Source organism: Wolffia australiana, chromosome 14, assembly GCF_029677425.1.
Source record: "Wolffia australiana isolate 7733 chromosome 14, ASM2967742v1".
Lineage (NCBI taxonomy): Eukaryota > Viridiplantae > Streptophyta > Magnoliopsida > Alismatales > Araceae > Wolffia > Wolffia australiana.
In genome coordinates, this window is record NC_135848.1 from 2,726,380 (window position 1) to 2,750,982 (window position 24,603).

The window sequence follows — 24,603 nt, forward strand, 5'->3', positions numbered from 1 at the left end:
AAACAAGGCTGGGTATGGAGGTACTAGTCTTTGGGCATTCTCTCATGGGGGCCAACTTTGGAGACTAATAGTCCTACTTTAGATGGAGATTTTTTGGGGCCTTTAACATCCACTAGTGGTTGATCTTCGGGGCGTGAAAGTGACGTACAGGGCTGAAATCATTTGTGTACCTACCCCCCAACCGATGCCACCAAGTCTAGAAAGATCGGGGGAGGAACAAGTCGTAGGGGTCTGGGATACATTGTGATAAGCTTGTAGCAGAGAAAGGCAGGGTTAATCTTGCAGTCTTCATTCGGGCTGCAAGTATGGGCCTCTACCAGTCAAGGGGCAGCACCATCAAGAGGGCTAAGGGAAGTGACATGCAGTTTTATATCCATCTACATACTACACCAAGTGTTGACATTATTGTCTCCTTTCCTTTCTTTTCTTCTTTCTATTATTAGCCCCTTTCTATTATTAGCCCATTAAGGGCCCTTTCTATTATTAGCCCATTAGGGCTCCCTATAAAACCCCTTGTAATATCTTTGTTTGTGGATCAAGAATTGTTCTTTCTTCTTGTCTTCATGGTATCAGAGCCCTAACCCTAACCCTAATCCGGGTTCCTGGGCTCGACCGTAGCTCCGATCTCTGGCGTTTCTACATTCGCCACGATCTTGAGCTCCTTCTCCTTCCGATTGGCTACCTGCTCTTGGCGGCTCAGCTTCTTTCCGGCCACATTTCCGGCTTCACGCACCGCGCTCCCTCCTCGGCTGTGCTTCTCTCTCGGCAGCGTACGCTTCCCTCTCGACCGCGCGCTCTCCTCTCGGTCGCGCGCGCGCTCCTCGGCAGTGCGCTCCCTCCTCGGCTGCGCTCTCTTCTCGGCCGCGGCCGCGCTCCCTCCTCGACTCTTCAGCCACGCACGCAGCCAATAGCCGCGGGCGTTCCCGCAGCCGTGTGCTCCTCGTGCGACACTTCATTCTGTGATCAAGATGACAGAGCCTGTATCGGTTTACGGTGTGACGCCAGCATCGACGCCACCCAGTGTGGGTCAAACGTCAAATGCTTCGGAGGCACCTCTTGAGTCGGGGAACTGGTCGGCTTCACCTGGACCGTTTTCTCTGCCTCGGATGCCTCCAGATGGGATGTTCACCGGCTTTAACCTTCTTCAGTGGCAGCAATATGTCCAGATTACTCTCAAGGGACGACTGATGCGTCATTTACTTGAAGAAGGGCCTTCCAAGACAGACTCCAAGTACTATGACTGGCTAGACGTTGAAGGGGTGGTCCATCGATGGCTTTTGGATAGTATTTCACCGAGTATCAAGGGTGAATTTCTGTCTCTTGAGTCTGCCCGGGCCGTGTGGGAAGCGGCCCTTGACAGCCACTCCAAGAAAAATAATATTGCCACACTGTATGAGCTAGTGCATCGGGCCGCCAATCTGCGTCAAGGAGACATGACGATCATGGAGTACAGCACAGAACTCATTTCTCTGTGGAATGAGATTGATCACTACATGCCTCCGGACCCTCACTCGGTGGATCGCAAGTACACTCTTCAACTTCGGGTTTTTCAGTTCCTTATAGGACTTAACCCGGAATATGAAGCGGTACGAGCTCAGCTTATACACCGGGAGAAAGAGCTTTCCTTCAAGGATGCGCTTCGCAGCGCGAGAATCGAAGAATCTCGCTTTCAGCAGTCCCAGACCCCAGCTTCTGCACTTGTAGCACATTCGTCTTCCTCCACGCGCTTCTCGGTGACGACCACATCGACTGGAGCAGGAGCTTCGTCTCGTGGTCCATCTACTCGGACTGAGGAATCCTCCAAAGGTGATCCTTCCCTTTTCTGCAATTACTGCAAAAAGCGGGGTCACTCCAAGGAGTCGTGCTTTAAGCTTCAACGGAAGCGAACACAACAGAGCAATCTCGCTACGGTTGCACCTTCTGTCAACCAAGTACCGATGCCTGGTCAAGTGCCTCTGTCCTATGGTCTTCTTCCAAGTGGAGCGTCTTCGGCGAGTGCTTCTCTTCCCGGCTTTACACCTGAAGAAGTGGAACGTCTTCGGCGATTGCTTGACCCTCCAGTTGTGGGCTCGTGCTCTCTAGCTAACGCGGGTATGTCCACCATTCCTTCTCCTTCTCCTTCACCATCTCAGTCGTCGTCATCATCCACTTGGCTTCTTGACTCTGGTGCCACTGCCCACATGACACCCAATCCTAGAGCTTTTGTGACCTATGAACCCGTTTCCGGCTCCTCCAAAGTTAAAACAGCTTCCGATGATCTTCTCACTGTGGCTGGGATTGGTCGTGTGTCTCTCTCTCCTTCGATGAACCTCACTAAAGTCCTTCATGTTCCACGGCTTGCTCATCATCTTCTTTCTTTCTCCCGCCTTGTTCGTGATCTGAACCAAGATCTTACATTCACTCCTAATACCTGTTTTTATCGTGATAAGGTGTCGGGGAGGACGATTTCCATTGCTGAGGAGCATGAGGGTCTCTATCTTGTTCGATCTCCCTTGTCTCCCCTCGCTGTTGCTGCCGCTGCAGTTCCCCTTTCGGCGTCTCATGAGCGTTTGTGGCTTCTCCATCGACGCCTCGGCCATCCATCCTTTGCTATTCTTTATCGTTTATTTCCAAAACTTTTTCAAGGCTACTCTGTGGACCGCTTTGTTTGTGATGCTTGTCGAATTGCTAAACATCATCGTACTACGTATCCTATTTTTTCTTCCCATTTGACGACTCCTTTTGCTCTCGTTCACACCGACGTGTGGGGACCCTCCCCTGTTCATAGCACGTTCGGTGCTCGGTGGTTATGTATATTCATTGATGACGCTACTCGTTTCACGTGGGCCTATCTCTTGAAAAATAAATCAGAGATCTCCCTTGTTATTCCTCAGTTCTACTCTCTCATTCAAACTCAATTCTGCACCTCTATTCGTCGCTTCCGCTCCGACAATGCCCGAGACTATGTCAATTCCACGTTAAGTACTTTCTTCCAAGAAAAAGACATCATCCATGAAACCACATGTCCTTACACCCCCCAGCAAAATGGAGTTGCAGAACGAAAATTTCGTCACGTTTTTGAAATGGCTCAGAGCCTCTTATTTCACATGCATGTGCCAAAGTATTTTTGGGTTGAAGCTGTCCTAACTGCCATTCATCTTCTCAACCGTCTTCCGTCTCGCGTACTTAACTACTCTACTCCCATTGATTGTCTCCAGCATTCCTTCCCCAACATTTCTCTCCGAACCAATCTTACCCCTCGTGTCTTTGGGTGCGTTTGCTTTGCTCCTAACCACCATCTTGGTCGTGACAAGCTTGATCCTCGGGCCATCCAATGTGTCTTCGTCGGCTATTCTTCTACTCAAAAGGGTTATCGATGTTATCATCTACCCTCTCGTCGATTTATTGTCACCAAGGATGCTACCTTTGACGAATTCACTCCGTATTACCCCTCTTCTTCTCCACCTTCTCCTTCTTTACCACCTCAATCATCTCCCTCGTCACCAGTCCCAAGTCCTTCCTTGCCTGTTCCTCTCGAAGAGCCTCCATCTGATATTCCCATGAACACCTTGTCCTCTGATCCTCTGCCTGCACCAATCCCAAATCCACCTGTCCTTACTAAAGATCCATCCTCTGCTTCATCGAACCCTCCTGCAGAGTCCCCATCGGATCCCTCTATCCCACTATGTTGTGCCCCTTTACCTATACGTCGTTGCCCGCCAGAAAAACGCTATGGTATCACTCTTGCTCGTCGCAAGCCTCGTGTTCCTCCTACCCCTGAAGTTCCCTCATCCTCCTCATCCACTCCTCTTGAAAATCCTTCATTAGCACTTGTGTCTTGCCCTCATCCTTCTCCATTGTATCCATTAGCCGCATCCATCTCATCTCATCGTCTTTCCCCATCCTACCACGCTGTCAGCGGAAATATACAGTGGATCTTCTTTGCGAGCTGGGAAAGGAAGACTCCAAGCCTATTTCGACACCGATTGATGTGAGTCATCGACTTGGTGCGGATGAGAATGAAGATCCGGCTGAGCCCGGACAATATCGAAGACTTGTGGGCAAACTGCTCTATCTCACCCACACCCGTCCCGACATTGCATATGCAATGGGTGTTCTAAGTCAGTTTATGCAGAACCCTCGAATGAGTCATCTTCATGCTGCCCATCGCCTCCTCCGTTTCTTGAAGGGCACCATTGGCCGTGGTTTAATGTTTCGTCGTCATAGCGGTCTGCGTCTAGAAGTCTACACTGATGCCGATTATGCAGGATCTGTTGTTGATCGTCGGTCGACCTCTGGGTACTGCACCTTCTTGGGAGGCAATCTTATTACTTGGAGGAGTAAGAAACAGAAAGTGGTCTCTCGATCAAGTGCTGAAGCGGAGTTCCGTGCCCTTGCGCATGGTCTTTGTGAAGCACTTTGGATTACCCAACTGCTTCGTGAACTAAAGTGTCCGGTTTCTTCCCCTGTTCAGCTGTTCTGTGACAACAAATCGGCTATCAGCATTGCTCATGATCCCGTCCAGCATGATCGTACAAAACACATTGAGATCGATCGACATTTCATTAAAGAGAAGCTTGAGTCGGGAAATTTCTGCACGCCATATGTTCCGTCAGCTGAACAGCTTGCAGACATCTTCACCAAAGGGCTTCATGCCCCTCGGTTTGAGGAGTTCTGTTCCAAGCTGGGTGTGGAAAACATCCACGCTCCAGCTTGAGGGGGAGTGTTGACATTATTGTCTCCTTTCCTTTCTTTTCTTCTTTCTATTATTAGCCCCTTTCTATTATTAGCCCATTAAGGGCCCTTTCTATTATTAGCCCATTAGGGCTCCCTATAAAACCCCTTGTAATATCTTTGTTTGTGGATCAAGAATTGTTCTTTCTTCTTGTCTTCACCAAGAAATCAGCCAAAATCAAAGTACTCATTCAGATGCAATGCCAACAGCGAATATGGCACCTCCTATACATTTTGGGACAGCAAATATAGTTGGCACTAGGATGGAAATCGACCTGTGATGGCAATATCTCTTCAGAGCTGGTAGAAGTTGTCGAAAACTGACCAATCTGTTACAATACCAGCATTGAAGTATATGAAGAAGAGTAAAAATGATGGTAAGAAGAGGGGAAAAGGAACCATTAACATAGCAGCCAGCCAGCTTGATCTATGACATGGGCTGGCAGCAGGAATAACTGCCAATTAATTTGGCGGGAAAGTGATGTTTGAATAAAGAGTATAAATGAGACGGGAGAGATCTGGAGGAGGGGGGTGGTTATTCTAATTCTTGAGAGAGCGGGAGACATCTACTGGCGCGGAGCAGATCGGTGGGAGGTATTTTCTGAGAGTCACGATTGCATTCATTCGGAGGGGTGCGTGAGAGACCCTCCGGTATTGATCCATTCCAGAGAAGGATTCTACATCCAAGGGTCAGAATAGACGTCAAGTAGACGATAAATTCTGGTACGTAAGGATTCTTGTGTTGTTGTTTGTGTTGATTTCAAAGAGAAGCGGGAGTCGTAACACAATCCAAAAGGCCAACATTCTGGGAAAATACCTCAGGTACAAAAGGAATAGTTGTATGTGAGAGATGAGACAGGTATATCGATTGGGGTGGCAGTTGGTAAGATCGACGCTTATGCTCAGCAGAGAAAGGAAGGACAGTGCAAAAAATGGGCATGAAGAGGTGCATAAGGAGACGATTGAGGAGAAGGGAGAGGCACAAGGAGGAAGAGGCTTTGAGCATTAGAAACATGGAGTGAAAAGGGAAAGGTGGTAATACACTACAAGGTGGAGGTTGGTCAGTTGGCAAAGGCTAAAGATCCACTTAAAAAGTATGGTTGTTTGGGCTTCTGCGCCTCAGACGAAAATTGGCAAAGTAAGTCTTCAGGAAGAGATGGCTCCTATAAGCCATAGTAGAGTACAGTATGTGCATAGGGCTAAAGAAGAACGCTCCCATCTTTTGTTTGAATGTGTGTTTACTCAGGCAGCATGGGCCAGCCAGTATATGACTAGAGTGTATGTCTCCTCAAAGGAGTCTTGGGACTCTCTACGAGATAGGGTACCTCGGAGGCTTGAGGAATTGGGACAGTCGTATGGTGTGCTCTGACCAATATGGGTGCACCACAATGAGGTCATTTCCAAAGGACAAGAGGTGTCGCTGGTGAGCATAATACACAATGTAGAAAGTTTAGTCTCTATTTGGTTTAGAGGGAGGTGAGTGGATGGTGTGGGAATCCATTGGTCAATGGTATATTTACGAATTGTCTAAAAATTAATCATATAAGGAGGATCAGTGACCTTGAGAAACCTTCCCCTAATTTTTTCAAAAAAAAATCTTGTTTTATGCCTACTAATTTTTTTTCCTGAAAAACATCATTTTTTTGTACATTTGATTTTATCACTGTAGTCAGCCTAGACCTTTGCTAAAAAATGTAATTTTTTATAGACACTAGTTTCAGGTACATGTTTACCATTTTAAGCCGAAGTTTTTAAAATTGTTATAGAATCGTGCAACCATTATATGAAATGTTTCTGTCATAAAATTATATGAGATATTGTGCATCATAATTAAGATTCCTAAATATGTAGTCATGTGATGCATCATTCAAGCTATCAATGCAATTGTCGTCATGTGATATTGTCTCTCTTCATTAATTTAACGAAGACATATATTTGGATTTGAAATTGTCTTCTAAGCAGAGAACTGGCTTGTTCTTAGTAAAAACCCTAAGGAAAGACACTATATGTTTATCCTGAAAACAGTGTGTTATTGTTTTGTTCATTCAGTCTTACAATGTTGACAGAGTCTATTTACTCAGATCATAAACAAATCCTTCTCAGGTTGGAGATGCTGGACCTATTCTTGATATAATGGCTGTCTTCTTAGAGAACCTCCCTATAGTGGTATCAATTGCTAGAGCAACAGTTTCCACTGCTCACCGCATTGCACAAATCGTGGCATCAGCAGCTAACCTATCATATAACAACGAAGTAAGCAACTCTGATATTAACGATTTTTCTCTATCAGAGACTAATGATCGTTGCTCTTTCAGACCTTTCCTGAGGCATTACTACTTCATATTCTCATAGCCATGGCTCACCCAGACCAGGCAACACGTTTAGAGGCTCATCGGGTCTTTACCGTTGTTCTGGTAATGGACAATGGCTTCGCTTGTGTACAGTTGCTCTCTGACTAAGTGCATGATGAGATAGCAGTCCTTGTTGAAATGCTTTGACATCTTTGTTTGAAAAGGATGCAGTGGAAGTTCTCTTGCTATTTGTCTACTTTATATTAATTTAAGAATATTTTAGCATCACATCATGGATATTACCCTTGCTCACACCATTGTGCACACCAACAAAAATATTCCTGCTTGGTATCTCATTATTTATTAACTTACCAAAAATTGTATGTGATGATGGAAAAATAAAGGGTTTCATAAGTGTATTTTAATTTTAAAATTCATATTTCTTCATTTCATTGTGGATGCATTTTGAGTAGGAGAGATAATAATCTGTACAGATGTTCACAATAATTGTCTCTAATTTTTCACCTTCAGCTAAATTTGGTAAGAGGATTGTGGGCAAGGGGTCAAGAAGAGAGTTTTTATATTTATGTCCCAGGACGTCAGCTAGGATGATGATAAACCATGCAAAGTTAGTAATTATGTGGAAGTTGGCTGTCTTCCATGAAACCAAAGTAGTGAGGATAGCATGAGTGCCAATATATCCTTTTATAAGTGGAATGTTGGCATGCACTGTTCGAGAAATCAAGAGGTTTTCTGCCTTTTTGGTTATGTTTTTCATCATTCTCATGGCTGTTTTCTTTTTGGTTCAGAATCCAACTTCCATAAGGTTGAGCACCCATCAGATCACCCTTATACTCTCATCAATATGGGCTCAAGCCATTTTCTGTGAAAACACTCCAGAAATCTATGAAGCTGTTGCTCATACTTACAGTCTTGTGCTGCAATATTGTCAAGAAAAAGTGAGTCTATGTAGCAGATACTGCAATGAGCTAGTCATTTACTCTTTTCACTTCAATGTCCTTATTTTTATCTGTCGATTTTTGTTGCAACTTTAGTACCCTGTAATGAAATTCCTGAAATGCAATTCTGACATAGCTAAATTTCTTCTTTTCTCTTTCAGCGCCCAAGCCCAGATGTTATTGTATCATGCTTTCAACTCTCATTTTCCTTAAGGTTTATTTCCTTTAGAGAAGGTAAAGGCTTTGCCAATGAAGGTGAAACCCAAAATAAGAAATAATCGGGGTATTTGAGTCTCTGTAAATGTGGATTAGTGAAGTATTTTTTCCCTTCGATTTTTCTACTGCAATGTCCCTTCCTGTTAATTTTCTTAACCGGACGGAACCTGTATGATACAGTAAGTTAAATGATATTTTCATTTACCTTCATTGTTGTTCAGAGTTGAAAAGAAACTTGATGAGCCAGATGGATGGGAGACAAACTATCTTCATCATAGCATACTTCTCTTAGCGACCATTCTTTTGACTTTCAAAGAGATGAAATAACCCAGATTTTTTGGGGAGATTCCCATGCGATTCTCCTTGGTAGTATTTTCATGTTAACTTTTTACTGTCATTTTCTTCCTCAATCTTTATTTAAGGTTTTTTTTCACAATTTCTTTTCACTAGTGAGATGGATTGATGTCGTGTGTATTTTTCGATATTGCAGCCTCTTTATCACCATCCAGACAGCGTTCTCTCTTCACCCTGTCCACTTGCATGCTAATATTCTCCGCAAATGCTTTCAATATTCCATATTTGATCTCTCCTATCAAGGCATCGCTCAATGAGTCGACTGTAAGGCTGAGCTTCCATATATTTCACTCTCAGTCTCTGATAAATGCTAGATCATGGTTCCAGCCTATCAGTGGCAGAAATTGACAAATTTATCATCTTCATTGTCATCCCCTAATCTTCATCCATGCATGACTTGGATGAAATCTTCATCGATGTAAAATCTTCATCGATGGCTTGATGATGAGGACAATGATGTCGACGAATCTTGGAGACATGTAGATCAGAAAACGCCATCATTCACTTGCAGACAGTGATGACTTTTTTGTCATCATTTTCATTCCCAAACCTTGTCATCTCATCCATTTATGTGGGTGGATTAATGAGGATGATGATTGGTCAGCAATCGATAGATGATTATAACAAGGACAAAGATAATTCTTTGTTCACTGTCATCATTATTCTGGATGCCAAACCCTTGTCCATCCATTGTAAAAGTTTAACGTAGTTTATGAATACATTTTTGCGGGAGACATGTTTTACTGTATTCCAGAAGAAGCCACGGGGATAAAGAGGGCTCTTCTTCTTTCACGTGCCAGGTTGATCCGTTTCTTCACTTGATAGATGACTGCAGAGTAGAAGCAATTGTAAATGTGTCGGATAATGGGCCCGCAGTGTATGGCTCAAAAGAGGATGATGATGCTGCTCTGAAGTCTATATCGGTGGCGACTGAGATTATGAACCATGAAACCCAGGAATCACTTGTGTCAATGATCATAGAAAGCTTCAAAGACTTGTCCGATGTAATCCTTCTTTCAAAATTCTGACCCACGTCTAATTGTTTGGCCCAAGTTACTTGACCTTCATCTAAGCTTATTTGCAGTCAGAGCTATGCACATTGAAGAAGCAGCTGCTTACCAGTTTTTTGCCTGACAACATCTGCCCACTTGGGGTTCAAACTGGGGATGCATCTGGTCAAATCACATCTGCCCTTGGTCCGAAGGACTGTAATCCAGTGGAAGAGGTTGAGTTTAAGATTGGTTAATTCCCTCGTAACTGGCATTTACTGTTTTAATGGGCATTTTACTTTTCCCTCGCAGGTCAACCCTGAATGTTTCCTTAAAGAAGACGATACTATTCCTGAGTCTTTTGAAGGCTTAACGAACGCAACATCACAGCTATCTTCCTCTGACCCTGATCTCATTAATATGGACCAACTTCTGGGACTGGTGAGATGGTTTTTTCTCCTGCTCACCGTACTTTTAGTAAATATCCATTTTTATGACAATTTGATAATGGATGAATCTTTTTCTTTATCGTATTTTAAAGAAGCCTTCCAACAACAGGGATCTCTGTTGGAGAATCCTGTTCTTGATGTTAAATAAAAATAATTAAATAAAAGACAGGGACAAAATGTAATTTTTTTGTTTTAGTTGTTTTTTAACTGAATGGGCTCATGATCCTTCAATGGCTAGGTGTTGGAGACAGCCTCCCAAATAGGAAGGATGGCTACTTCGACCGCTGCGGATGTTTCATTTGGGGACATTGTGGGTCAGTGTGAAGCCCGCGTCTGGGAGAAACAGAAGAAGATGTTGTGCATCATGAGCTCTCGTAAGGCACAAGCAATCACGAGTTCCCCAGGTTCCTTTGCAGATGAGCTCCAAAGGGTACTTAGTCTCTATCACAGCCTCGTGTTTTTCTTCTTATGTTTCGGTGATTATCCCCTGCGTCAACCATCAGAAAATGGCAATTTTTCCATCATTGGCATCATCCCTACATTTTATCATCCTCATCTGTGGATGACAAATGGACGCTCATGATCATGAAAAAATTGTCACTGATGGCTGGATGATAAAGACGATGATGACGGGTGATGCAAATCAAATAGAAAATATTCAGAGAAAAAGCTGAAATGTGTCTACCCTTGATCACTAAATGAAATTAAAAGGCAAGCCAAAATTCAAAGATTTTTTCTATATTTACATTTTCTATGACCAGACCTTTTCAGTGATCTCTCTTTGATTAAACTGTTTTTTTTAAGAAACTCTTCACTGGATTCATGCGAGCACTAATGCAACGGATCAGAACTCTAAAGTTAAGTGTTCTGGGGCAAGAGCAGTACTGGGTGGGAGACCTCCTGGGATGTCCTTGTGTTACTCCCTGTTAAATTTTTTTGTTGAAGATTCCCTCTAATCAAAGATTTAGAAGAAAAGATGAATTGCTTCCTGTGACAAGATAGAAGGGTGAAGCAAGAATAAAATGATCATTGAGAAAAATATTAGAGATATTATCTAGAATACAGACATTTCCATTTCTAGGTTTCACCAATACTTTTTTCATGGTAATGATGACCATCTTTTCGCAAGTTTTCTTCTTCTTGATGTAGCGATAACCCTCATCATCATCTGTGATCAGGAAAATCATAGAATTTTGTTCTATTCTCTGCAGGGGGGGTCGAGTTTTAGGCAGGAGTCTAGCCCAAAAATTTTTAGGCAGGGTTCGTCTCAAATGGTAAAGCTCTCAAAGCTTCCTGTGTCAAGCCCTTTCGACAACTTTCGCAAGGCGGCTGGCTGCTAATTCAACCCCGTGTCCTCATTTCAAGTACACTGATATAATTATTTTTCATTTTGTTCCATTCTTGTGTTATTAAATATTTAATTGTATATACTTTTCTGGGGTTCTGTGGTCAACACCCATGCAGGATCCCAGGTTAAAGGGAGGACATAGTTCAAAATTTTAGCTCGAAAAAGGATGTTTCTCCGGGTATGAAATTTAATCACTCTTGCATTTGTCTCTCTTTGTTGTTAGAAAATAAACAAATAAGATTTAGTAAAAATATTTACGAAACCAATTTACTTCTACTTAAATAGTGCGGTGTAAGTGAATGAGATCAAGCTTACAATGTAAAGTATAAAGATATTTGACTTTCATTCCTTTGTGAAAGTATAGTATAGATAAGGGAACATGACAATATGGTGGAAAAAAGATAAAGTTAATTGATAAAATAGGAAACGTATTGAGCTTAGGAAACATGAAATTATAAATCCACCCTGAAGATCAATTTTAAAGCCTCGTTTACACGCCCAATTTAAGTTATTTTTCCTTTCTAAATACTCACATTGGGATGAAAGAGTATTTAAGTTGTTTTTTACGGCTCGGTGATAAAATCCCTAAGGGAACTCCTTCAAGAAGTCTGATACAATATGGCAGAGCCAATTTTGTGTAGCTAGTCTACCTCCAACATGGTATAGAGAAAATTCCATATACCCTTGCCGCATTTGTCTGTTGAGCGAGAAATAATAATGTGAATGAACCTACACCAACATCTTTACAACATAAATTTTGAGATAAGAGAATTTTTACTTACTTAAAATCCGAGTAGAGATGTTTCTTAGATCTGACAGTCAAGAATGCAATATCATATCCTTGTATCAGATCTTACAAAAATTTTGCATGTTTCTTTTTTGTCAGACCTAGGCCAAAGGAAATGAATGTAGACGGGGGCTGAATTAGATTAGCTCAATATTAATTTTTCCTTCTAATAACTAGTCACATTTCTTCCTTATTTTATAATTAATCCCCAGCTGCATTATAAACTTATCTATATTTCTGAATTATCTTTCCTATTCACTAAGCAGATCCTTGTTTTACTAAATACAATGCCTGATTCTTGTATAAACTCTTAAAAAGGGAACGGAGGTAGGAGCGAAGTTTTCATGACCATTTATACATATTTAGGATACTCTGAGTACTATGTCTATTCGTTAGAGGTTTCACTGCCTATGTTTTTGCACTCTTCAACGTGATTCTTAGAGTCTCCAAACAAATAACTCTGGGATCGAGCATACTCGTGATATGAGTGGGGCTACAGTGATATTTATTCTGATATGTGGATGCCCTTTTCACGTATCCTTCGAGTAAGAGTATTTAATAAATACATTAAGGAATAATTATCTCTTTATTATGATATCATCATAACTTAATAATTCATATCAAGTATACATGGACTTCATCACAAGTATCACACCTGCATCATATTGAATATGAACGATATAGTTTTAACATATCTAAATATGTACATAGAATAGTACCTTCATTTTAGAGCACACGTACTAAATTTGTGATATAGATAAATCAAATGTTTCAAATGATCCATTGTTGTTCTCCTTGACTGAATTTTCCCTTATGTGAGATTAAATCACAATGTCTAACATGAGTTAATATAATCTTTTATTAATTTTATGTTGAGTGATGTTTTGTAAATATATTGGTCTCCGTGTTCAATATGATAAATATCTAGTCATATAATTTAGCCAAACTCTTAAATATATAAAATATCCTTTATTGATCTGATTTCATTTTGAAAATCCCTAAAACTATCACCGCACATAAAACCAATACAGTACACTGAAAGGACATCAATGTGCTTCAAGGGACGCACATGAACATATAGCAAAACCTAGACTCGATAAACAAACAAATGAATTCCAAAATCAAAGCCCAATGATATTTGGAATTGAAGAATATTCCTGCCATGACATACATCGCATTATATTAAATGTTTATTATTGAAACTCTTCTATAGTGTCATGGTTAGCCGTAATTATTACATATATAAATTTATCCGCATTGAATTAAGTGCAAAGAAATATAGACCACGTATCCATAACATACTGTAACCCCCCCCCCTTTAGATATTGACATCATATTTTAGAAATAAACACTTATAGTTTATGAGTGAATCCTATGCATCAATCAAGAGCTTGGGGTGAAATATAAAAGATGCTAAAGATGGTGACTTAAATGTTTATACCTTTTACTCTAGTTAAATTATCATAATTACTATAAAAATTAGTACATGATACTAGTTCAGAGAGACCAACAACAGTATATTTTACTATAACCTAATTCTGTCCTGTCAAGTACGGGGAAATAATTTCATCGCATATGTATTTACAGATATCTCGATGAGTGTGCTTACAAAAATACTTGATCAATATTGTTTCCACAATGATATACAAATGTCGTCACATCTATAAAACTTTATTCAATTGGGTTGCTTAATGAGATGTAATCTATATGTAACATATGATGAAGTTCCTATGTGCAAACGTGGGAATTGTTAAGTCAATAATGGCTACTCAACTTATGATACGTGGTATAGCTTGTCACCATACATCAAAACCGCTATAGTGGTGGGTCAATCATTTCGATAAGTGTATTATTTCTATGCATGTGATGGAGGCAAATGAAAATGTCAACTATAGTGTCATCGTGATTTAATTTTCCCAAATCAAATAAAATTTATAACTATGTAAACTCACTCAAATATGCGTATAATGGGAGTGAGGTTGTGTCCACATGGGCTCCCCTTTAGAGGTGAATGTAATTATTTAGTTAGGATATGGATAATTAAGGATGATAATAAGGGTAGTTAAAATTGTTTGTCAGATGTTGAATAGTAGAAGTGATGGTAATAATAAAAATATTAGTGAAAAGTGAAGAATAAAAAAGGTAGATAGGGATGTAGATAAATTAGGAAACTATATGATGTAAAGTAATATATAAATAATGGCTGACAGTAATAGTGAAAAGCAAGAGGATAGATGGTTACAAGAGAGGATGTTACTATACCATTTATCAGGATTAATATTATATAAATACCGGAGGCAGTGATAAAGTGGACGAAATAACTCATCTATTGTATTATTGATAATGAATGTATTAAGATACGTAGTGGAAGAGTTATGTACATATATCTTTTTTAGCAATATGTAAGAAGAAGAATGAAGAATAAAGGGATAATAATGATGATACATAGTGAGAAGAAGGGATTATTTATCGAGATGTTGATTAGTGGAGGAGATACATATGCATACACACACGCGCGCATGCGCACGCGTACACATACACACACAAACGCATGTGCATGCGTACACACACACATATACATATGCTCGGAGTTCAAGATTAAGAGCGCTAGATATGAGAATAAGGACCGTCTAATTTATAACAGAACTGAGTAGTTAGATAGAGAGTATATTTAAAATAGTTAAGTTAACTAGATACATATGTATACAGAGGTTAAGAGGAGATAAAATGATTAAGAATATTATTCAGTGGAACATTAGTATTATTTTGTTTTTATGATTATCCTAGAACAATACAAATATGATTTATATATTTAAATATATTTAATGGGCATTTTAAAATATTTTTTACCAAGGAAAATCAGAGAATAGGGGGGTGGGAACGCTGGCTGCCTCCTACTAACTTTGGTTTCTGATTTTCCCCTCTCATCTACTCCGCGCTGGTGCAGCAACTTCTCTTCCAGGCCCTTATCTGATGCCTCCCAGAGTCGATTGAGCCAATCAGATGCCCGAAAAGTGCACTTCTACCTCCTTTATCACTGAGCTGATGATCTGGGCTGTTTCACTCTCGACGATTAAGCTTATCCCCCATCATCTCACTGGCTGACCTTGACTTCCATTAGGGGTCATATCTAGTTCAGAGTTTGCCTCAATTTAGTACCGCTCTTGCGGCCCGTACTGAAACAGTTCTTTACCCCTGGATGGAACCAAAACTCTGTTAGGGCTGAAGTTAAATTTGCAGAGGCTCAGTTACTTTTGATAAATTTGACTTCAGGATGTCCCTGCATATAAAATAAACCATTTCCTCACATGCACACGTGGGCCTTTGGCTCTGGCTTGCACATGGGCCTACTATTGAACCCATGCGTGTTTGGCCTTGTGCTATGCTTCGAGGGACACTTTTGCTTGTGCGCCGGTGATCGCCAACCACGGGCAGGCTTGGGTACTATGCGCTCCCCTGCCAGTAGCGGGCTCGAGCGCCATCGTGCTTCAAGGGCTCTGTTGCCAGCACTCTTTAGAAACAAAAAAATGTTTCCTTCTTCTGTGTCTCTCTTGTTATTTGTTTCTTTTTGAAAATTTGACTTCAGGCCTGCATAATATATTATATACATATCATTTTTATCTTTGATCACTGCAATATTCTTTGTGCGAGTAGTATCAGTGCACCTTGAGGATATATATGCAGATGAATCAAAGGCAAGACCTGAAATTGACAAAGAAATGTATGTATTGAGCTGATGAAAAAAATCTGACTGAAATAGAAAAAAATTAACATAAATGAAAAATATTTAGCAGCGTGTTGGTACACTCTCAACCTAAGATTCATTGATAGATAACTATACTAGGTATAGACATCCGCCCACAGTTTATATAAACACACAGACAAATATGGAGGCACCAAGAAAGAGCCAAAGAACATTAGAGAGCTCTCAGAAAATAAAATATCGTATGTTTTATAGCACACTCTTAAAAACCAAGGATGCAAGGAAAGTCATGAATAGAAATAATATACAAAACAAGGGGAATGTCAAAAAAATGAATAGGAAAAAATGAATAAACTTTGAAAACCATGATTGCGAGGTAAGTCTAAAGTACAAATAACATACGAATAATGGTTTAATAGTGAAAAGGTGAAAATATGAAAACAATCAAATACTTTATTTCCCTGAACTTAAATAATCATGGTAGAGAGGAAAGTCCTAAGTACAGATAAGGTTTGTAAAATGGTTTAACAATACAAAATGTGAAAATGCAAACATAATTTTTTTTATTCATCTAAACTTAAAGAACCATGGATAAGAGGAAGGTCCTTAGTACGAATTAGATATGTACTAAATGCGAAACTTTAACATACGAAATGCGAAAGTGTGAATACAGACTAATCAAAACTTTAAAAAAGGGTTAAGAGGAAAGTACAAATATGCTATGAAAATATATTAAATGCGCAAAATGTGAATACAAACCAATATCTTATCCATCCAAACATAAAAAAAGTCATGATTGATTGACAGGAAAGTCTCAAGTACGAATAGGGCACAAAAAAAAGCCAAAATACAAAAAATACAAATACAAACCAACATTTTACTGATCTAAACATTAAAAACCACGGCTGAGAAGAAACCCCCAAGCACAAATAAACAATAAATTTTTTTCTAACACTCAAAAAAGTGAATATAAACCGTTTTCTATTAATTTTATCTTCAACAGAGGAAACTCCAAATCCCGAAATAAGAATAAGCAACACAAAATGATTAAACGAGCAATATATATATAAAAATAGCCTCCCCACCCAAGCCAAAGCCGATTACTATAAATACCTTCAGTCTGCCTTGGTCTCGAAACCCTAATTGACAGGTTGAAGCTTCTTCTTCAGCGCGGCGGCGGGAGAGGAGAAGGAAGAGCGATGGTGTCCGGGTCTGGAATCTGCGCTCGGCGCGTCGTAGTCGATGCTCGCCATCACATGCTCGGGCGCTTGGCCTCGATTATCGCCAAGGAGCTGCTCAATGGGCAGCGCGTTGTGGTTGTTCGGTGCGAGGAGATCTCCATCTCCGGCGGTCTCGTTCGCCAGAAGATGAAGTACGCTCGGTTCCGCAACAAGAGGATGAATACCCAGCCGTCGCACGGGCCTATTCACTTCCGATCCCCGGCCAAGATCCTGTGGCGGACGATCCGCGGGTAATGGGGCTTTTATCTTCTATGATTGTGTTCATGCGGTTGCCTTGTTTTTCCGGTCGGATGAGTTTTTTTTTTCTGTTCTTTGTTCTTCGTGGGTGTCTGTTGCTGATGGCATTCTTTCTGATTCATGGCTTGGCGAGTTTTTGGGTTCAATTTTTTCCAGGCCTGATGGGTTTATTTTTCCTATTCATTGTATGCTTTTTTTCGTTATGTCTCGTTATGATATTTATAGATTGCCGATTCGTAGCTCGTTGTTAGTATATTTCTTGGGTTAGAAGTTCCCTTTATTTAACTGCTAGTTTCTTTTCCTATTCGTAGGTTGCCGGTTCTCATTCGTTCTCTCGATGCATTTCGAAGTATTCGGCCTCTTTTTTTTCCTGGCCCGAACTGCCCTTTTGTGTTGTCTATGCATTTGCTTACCTTTTTCCTTCCCTGTTGATAATGACATTCACAGTCTCCCTATTCAGTGTTTTCAATTCTTTTGTCAAGATTTCGGGGCTAAAATATTTCCCTTTTTTGATTGTTTGTTTGTTTTCCTATTCATAGTTTGCCATTTTCGTTGATGTCTCTTGATGATGACGTTTTCTATTCATAGGTTGCCAAGTTTTTTTGGCTGAAAAATTCCCCCATTAAAATCATTGGGTCATGCTTCTATTCAGGTTTTTCATTTTTCGTTTGTTTTTCTTTAAGATGACAATCTCTTATCCGTGCAGAATGATTCCGCACAAGACCAAGAGGGGAGAAGCTGCTCTTGCGAGGCTGAAGGCATACGAGGGTGTCCCTCCCCCATACGATAAAATGAAGAGGATGGTCATTCCAGACGCTCTCAAGTTAGTAGTCCAATTTCTTCAGCGCATTGATAGATTTGATTTTGCTGGTTTTGCTTAGAAATTATTGTTTATTTTGTTTAACAGGGAACTGAGGCTTAGGAAAGGAAACAAGTTCTGTTTGTTAGGCGAATTATCCAAGGAAGTTGGATGGGGTTACTACGATATTGTCAGGGTAATACTTTTTGGCCTAATTATTGATTTTAGAACATTTGAAACATATAATTTCTTTCATTACTGCTTCAAATTAAAACGAGCTCAGCTTTTTTCATAAACTGGGTCATCTTAAATTATACCGAATATTGATCATCCTTATTTTGGCTGTATTTTAAATCATTGGTTTGGAGCTTCTTAATGGAATGATTTCTCGTTATCAAATAGAACAGCCCATTTATCATTGTCTCTTTCAAAGCATGTAAATAAGTTGAGATTTTTCCAGCGCTTTTGTTTTGAGATTTTTTCCGTCTCTATTCATTCACAGTTGCAGGACACGTTGTAAGATCATGTCTATATCCCCAACAAACATAAAAAAGTTTCCTAAAATCACTTAAATTGTTTATTGAGAAAGAAGTTTGATAACCCTATCTCTTTCGAATGATCTAACATTATATATGTTCTGACTCGGTAAAATTAATATTAATAATTACCCATTTCTATATGTTCTTGCTACCAGGAGTTGGAGGAGAAGAGAAAGCAGAAGGCGCAGGTAGCCTACGAGAGGAAGAAGCAATTGAAGAAGCTCCGCGACCAGGCAGAGGCAGCTGCCGAGAAGCAACTTGCTGGCCAGATCGACGCTTTGGCGCCCATCACCTACTGATCTCCCTTTCTCTCTCTAGAGGTGTCTCTTTCTCTCTCTCTCTACTATTTCGGTTTTGCAGTGCCTGCTTCTACTAGATTGGTTTTGTTTGAAAGAACGACCCCGTTTTCCCTCTATTTATACTTCATTTCAGTGTCAGAAATCTTCTGATTTGAAGGATTTTAGCATGTTAATGGCAATCTCTGCTTCATTAATTCAACGTTATGCGTTCCATAGATCTTCTGATTTGAAGGATTTTAGCATGTTAATCGCGATCTCTGCTCCATTAATTCAAGGTTGTGCGTTCCGTAGATCTTCTAATTTGAAGGATTTTAGCATGTTAATGACGATCTGTGCTTCATTAATTCAAGGTTATGCGTTCCCTAGATCTTCTAATTTGAAGGATTTTAGCATGTTAATGGCGATTTCTGCTTCATTAATTCGAGGTTATGCTTTCCATAGATCTTGAAGTTCTTATTCATTTGAGGTTATTTATTCGTCTAGTTATTAGTTTGAATTTTTAACTGAGGCAAATATAGAGTTTAGATTTATTACCATATTACAGTCGGTTCACATTGGTCTAAATAATTTAATCTTACTAAAAGTGTTAATTTTTTCATCAAGATAAGATAATTATCGTCATATTACGATAAATATTTAAGATTCTTGAAATAACACTTTATGGGTACATATCGGATTGCCTTAATTATTAATTCGGACTGCCTTTCCTCAAGCTGCAATACCCGCCAACTTCTTAAAATAAACTTACAATATCCTACTATACGTACCTACCTAATAACAACTAATTGTTAGAAATGAATTTAGCTCCTAATTACTGAATTATTTGGTTAGTAATCAGACATTTAATAATCTCTAATTTTAACTACAATATATGTGCAGGGCATCTCAATCCACATCCCAACTCGATTATTGTGCATATCTTAAGGCTTTTGATGATATATAATTAATTTTTCACTAAACTAAGCTTTAACAGTGTGCGAAATAAGACAGCATGAAAGCGTCGGCGGCGGTACCAGAATATAATTTTTTTAATGGTTAAAGTAAGTAAAATAATTGTTTAAATAATGGAAGTAAGACAGTCAGAGTCCAATTGAGGTTGACTAGCGGGTCCAAAATTTTTTACTAAAAATACCCCAAATATTAATTATTTTCGTTCATTGAAACGTGATCCTTTTAATTATTATCCGAGAGAATAAAAAAAAAAGCGGGAGCGAAAAATAATTTGAAAAACTGCGACCAGGGGTGGTATTTAAAATGGGGTTGACTTATAAGACAAGAAAGTGGACCAAATCTGAACCTCTCGCCGTCGTCATCCTCGGAGACGTCTCCAGCGAGCGATCTTCCTCGTTTTCGATCTTCGATCTTCGATCTTCAATCTTCGATCTTCGATCTCGATCTCGGCGAGGACGGCCGCCATGAGAGGTACTTGCCAAGGTCTGATTCTCTCTGGATCTCGCGTTGTTCGTCGACGAGCTCTGATTCAGAAGGGTTAGGGTTTTCGGCCCTGATTTTGGGGATTTGGGTCGATCTGGTGCTCCATGAAGCGGCAGAGATCGCTTGGCGATGGGGTGGATGAAGAGCGCCAGTCCCCTCGGCGGCGGTTCTATCATAGGCTTGAGTTTGGGGCTTCGGCGCCGCCGCCGCCGCTTCCGCAGCGGTCGCTGTCCAGGAAGAGGTTCGAGTACGAGCCCAAGGCCAGGGACGGCGGCGAGCGGATTCACAGGAGGGACTACGTCAAAGGGTTTCGCTCGGAGAGGGAGAAATCGAGGAGGGAGGAGGTTTCCAGCTCTTCATGGCGGAGGTCGAGCAATGCCAAGGAGGGTCCTTCTGAGGAGTTCAAGTCCGTGCGCGCCCATCGCTTGCCGGTTCAGGACGATGCTGTGAAGAAGCGTGTGGAGGAGAGGAAGGAGAATTGTAGCAGCAGTGAGAGGGAAGAAGGGGAGCTGGAGCCTGACGCCATTGACGATCCTGGGAAAGCTTCTTCGCCCGATGTTCAGCCTGTAAACGGTCGAGATGATGGTGATGTGAAGATCAAGGGAGAGGACGAGATCGGGACTGAAGTATTGATGGGTCAAGCGGATGAAGAAACCCATGAATCAACCGAGAAGGAACCAGATCCAATCGCCGAAGAGGTAGTGAAATTAGAGGAAGCGAGGGAAGTTGAAAGGTGTTCTCTTAAAAACCCAGAGAAAAACAAGGTGGAAAACAGCGCTGAAACCCGGGAAGAAGATCAACCGGAGAAGAATCCCGTCAAACCTTTGAATTTAGAAGTGAAACCTTTCAAGTTCTTGAAAGAAAAGGGGGATTTGGACAAGGGCAAGGGGATCGCTGTCTCAGTGCCCGGCGAGGCCAATTCCATGAACGATGATTCAATGGAAGGCCCCAGCAGCAGAGGCTTTGATTTGTTCTCCCCTCGGGCAGAAAAACTAAATAACGGAGTCGTCATGGGGAATAGAAGAGACACGACCCAGCTAGACCTCTCCCTGAGCCTTCCTGGGGTATCTTCATGCCAGCCATCTCAGAACCCTAACCCTAACCCTAACCCTAGACCTTCCTCTTCCACAGCCCCTCCCCTCTCCGACGGGTTTGCCACATCAGCCTCCTTCTCCGGCTCTCAGAGGACCATCCACAACCCAAGCTGCTCCCTCACCCACACTTCAATGGAGAACAGCCACTGGGAGAATTCAGTGGGCAGCAGGCCTCTGTTCAAGCCCGTTGACCAGGCCTCCAATGGCAGCACCTGGCCGGCCAAGAGAGAGAAATTCAATGGCGTGCTCAATCAGAGATGCAGGAATCCTCAGTGCCGGAGCGTCGTCCCCGTCGACGACTGTGACTGCAAGGTGTGCTCTCAGAGGAAGGGCTTCTGCAGTGCCTGCATGTGCCTTGTGTGCGGCGAGTTCGACTCGGCCTCTAACACTTGCGGCTGGGTCGGCTGCGACGTCTGCCTGCACTGGTGCCACACGGATTGCGCTCTCTGCCACGGGCACATCAGAAATGGCAACCGCGGCGGTGGTGCCGGCGGCAGAGTGGGGAAGGAGGTTCAATTTCTGTGTGTGGCTTGCGGGCACCCTTCTGAGATGTTTGGGTTTGTGAAGGAGGTGGTGAGGACTTGTGCTTTGAGCTGGGGGAAGGAGGTTCTGGCCAGGGAGCTGGAGTTTGTAAGGAGGATATTCGCCGCCAGCGAAGACGCGAGGGGGGCGAGCTTGCACGCCATGGCTGCCACTCAGCTGCTCAGTCTGGAGAAGAATGCCAGCTCTGGCGACGTCGTCCGCCGCGTCCTCGCCTTCCTCTCCGGTGAGCTCACTCAATTCTTCTCCTTTGGCTCCAGCTGAGTTTTTTTGTTTTTTGCAATTGTCATTGTCATTGTCATTGTCATCCTAATCCGATACTTGTGTGCCAATAACATTAGTGTCCCTGACATTCATTCTTGCCAGGATGAGGCTGACAGAGTTGTCATCATCCCTCAGAGATGGAGAAAACTTGTGATTGTCCATGGCTCGAAAAGACAAAGAGGAAATGGTCATCATCGCTCGTTTAACCTTGTCTTTTGAGCCCATGGACTATTACGTGTTTCTGGATGAAGATGAAGATTTTTTCGTCATCATCCGCAACCATTATGAGTCTAGGAAGTGAGTTTAACAGCGGGAGAGAAGAGATGACACCGCAATTGTAACTGTCATCCCAGATCTCGACAAGGGACAATGATCATCGTTTTGTCGTTATCACATCCTTTTGATGATGAATAACAGGGACGGTAATGACTCCATCTTCATGACAAAGGAGAACATTTGCATATTATTTTGAGACATGGGTTTTTGATAAATTTATCCTTTTTTTTTACTAAACTTTGTAGAAGCTGACTCCCCCGTTGATGGCGGCGGCATTGGCGGCGGCGGTGGCAGCACGGGTGCTGCAACTAGCTCTGTGCCTGGCCCTCCTCCGAGTTATGCAATGGTGGCACCGTCAACCCATCTGGGCACCTCGTCAACGACGCTGGCGGCAGCGGCGGCAGGGACGGGGGCAGCCGGGGACGAGCTAGACGGGGTGGTGAAGTTTAAGAAGGCAGAGGCTGAGATGTACCAGTGGCGGGCTGAGGAGGCGCGGAGGGAGGCAGAAGGGCTGAGGCGGATTGCAGCGGCAAAAGTGGGGAAGATTGAGGAGGAATTTTCGAGGCGGCTGGCTCGGCTGCGGCTGGCCGAGGCGGAGGAGCGGCGCCGACTCAAGCTGCAAGAGCTGCACTCCGTAGACCGCACTCACCGTGATTTCCTCCACTTCAAGTCCAGGATGGAGGCAGACATCCGGGACCTCCTCCTCAAGATGGATGCCGCCCAGTCCCACCTTCCCAGATGATGATGATGATGATGATGATGATGATCATAGTTCCCCGTCTATATATGTATCTCTCCCTTTCTCTATCTTTATTTGTATCTCTCTCTCTAATGGAACTATTTAACTGGGATAGATGGTAGATTCTGTAGGGTGGGCTTATTCCTCTCTTTTTTTTTACCTGGCAGACTGCACCTATGCACAGCAGACCATCATCATCCTCGTAATACTTACAAATTTACCTATATATATGTTTATCTTCCTCTAGGAAACTACTGCAACTGGAATAGATTGTAGATGATGTTATTGATTAAGCTCTATTCATGTTCTTTATCTTCTTTTCATCTGGTTGACGGTACTACATCTACCATCATGATGGCCATTGCCTGCATAAATCAATAGATCTGTGTATGTATTGATCTCTCATTCAGCTATGATCATAAATCATACAACATCACTCGTATATTTATTTCATATTATCATAGAAACTAATCACATTTGCATGATTCCCCTTCTTTTTACCTGGCAGACTGCACCTCTGCATAGGTGATCATCATCATCCTCATAATACCGATAAATTTATATATGTATATGTATATATCTCTCTAGGGAAATTATTTTGAGCAGAATATATTGTAGACAATGTTGTCTACCAAGCTCCATCCCTGTTCTTTATCTTCTTTTCATCTGGTTGGCTACAGCTCTGTAATTGTATCATCATGATACCCCTGGCCAACACAAATCAATATGATCCGTGTATGTACTGATCTCTCATTCAGGTATGATCATAACTCATACATGGTCTTCATATGCTTCAAATAGTAATTGATACTATTCAAATTAACATAATGGTTGATTGCAGCTCTGTTCATAAACCACTTTTGATGGTGGTGTCTTCATATAATATCATTACAATTATAATACTGTGGACTGTCAGACATTCTGTATACTCCAGGAGGCCTCTACCAACTTAAAGATCTATGAACAAAACAAGCCATACAATTCAATGAAAAAGGGCCAGCTGACATGTGACACCAGCAACTTGGACATTTCTTGTTTAGAATTGGGAAATATATCATAAACATTTTGGACTCCCTGCTACACATACTTCATAAATTTCTATGTGATAAACTAATGAGATTTAAAAGTCTCATACACTTCTCTTTCATTTATCAAATACTCATTCTTCGGAACCTGTAGAGGTAATTCATTCAGATATTTTTGGATCAACAGTTTTCAAAAAATGCTATAATAATAAAAATATTTGGAATTTTATGAATTTTTTATACAGAAATTTCTGAAAGTCCTGATGCCTCATATGTTGTTTGAAAGATTTCTATAAATTTTTATGAA

At 41.4% G+C, this 24,603-nt stretch overlaps 4 protein-coding genes across 5 annotated transcripts in view; all 4 read left to right on the top strand.

Annotated features, from left to right (window-relative positions):
* LOC144711941 (protein SEMI-ROLLED LEAF 2-like) overlaps positions 1-11,467 on the top strand; it is a 31,214-nt gene extending 19,747 nt beyond the window's left edge. For both annotated transcript variants that reach the window (XM_078586102.1, XM_078586103.1), the window contains exons 11-20: positions 6,817-6,966; positions 7,029-7,127; positions 7,814-7,963; positions 8,125-8,197; positions 8,670-8,797; positions 9,334-9,537; positions 9,618-9,758; positions 9,835-9,963; positions 10,210-10,401; positions 11,183-11,467. In XM_078586102.1, coding sequence (XP_078442228.1) covers positions 6,817-6,966; positions 7,029-7,127; positions 7,814-7,963; positions 8,125-8,197; positions 8,670-8,797; positions 9,334-9,537; positions 9,618-9,758; positions 9,835-9,963; positions 10,210-10,401; positions 11,183-11,311 — 1,395 coding nt within the window. In that variant the 3' untranslated portion in view covers positions 11,312-11,467. The remainder of the gene's footprint in view (positions 1-6,816; positions 6,967-7,028; positions 7,128-7,813; positions 7,964-8,124; positions 8,198-8,669; positions 8,798-9,333; positions 9,538-9,617; positions 9,759-9,834; positions 9,964-10,209; positions 10,402-11,182) is intronic.
* LOC144712425 (uncharacterized) lies at positions 546-2,983 on the top strand. The gene is made up of 2 exons (XM_078586688.1): positions 546-2,091; positions 2,430-2,983. Exons 1-2 carry the CDS (start codon positions 969-971, stop codon positions 2,456-2,458), a joined length of 1,152 nt encoding a protein of 383 aa, XP_078442814.1. The 5' UTR covers positions 546-968; the 3' UTR covers positions 2,459-2,983.
* A 5,469-nt stretch (positions 11,468-16,936) lies between the features above and the next one.
* Positions 16,937-19,123, top strand: LOC144712102 (large ribosomal subunit protein uL13w-like). The gene is made up of 4 exons (XM_078586281.1): positions 16,937-17,280; positions 17,994-18,110; positions 18,195-18,282; positions 18,781-19,123. Exons 1-4 carry the CDS (start codon positions 17,009-17,011, stop codon positions 18,922-18,924), a joined length of 621 nt encoding a protein of 206 aa, XP_078442407.1. The 5' UTR covers positions 16,937-17,008; the 3' UTR covers positions 18,925-19,123.
* A 1,075-nt stretch (positions 19,124-20,198) lies between these two features.
* LOC144712101 (uncharacterized) lies at positions 20,199-23,430 on the top strand. Its single transcript, XM_078586280.1, has 2 exons — positions 20,199-22,218; positions 22,778-23,430. Exons 1-2 carry the CDS (start codon positions 20,463-20,465, stop codon positions 23,272-23,274), a joined length of 2,253 nt encoding a protein of 750 aa, XP_078442406.1. The 5' UTR covers positions 20,199-20,462; the 3' UTR covers positions 23,275-23,430.
* Positions 23,431-24,603: the final 1,173 nt, after the last annotated feature.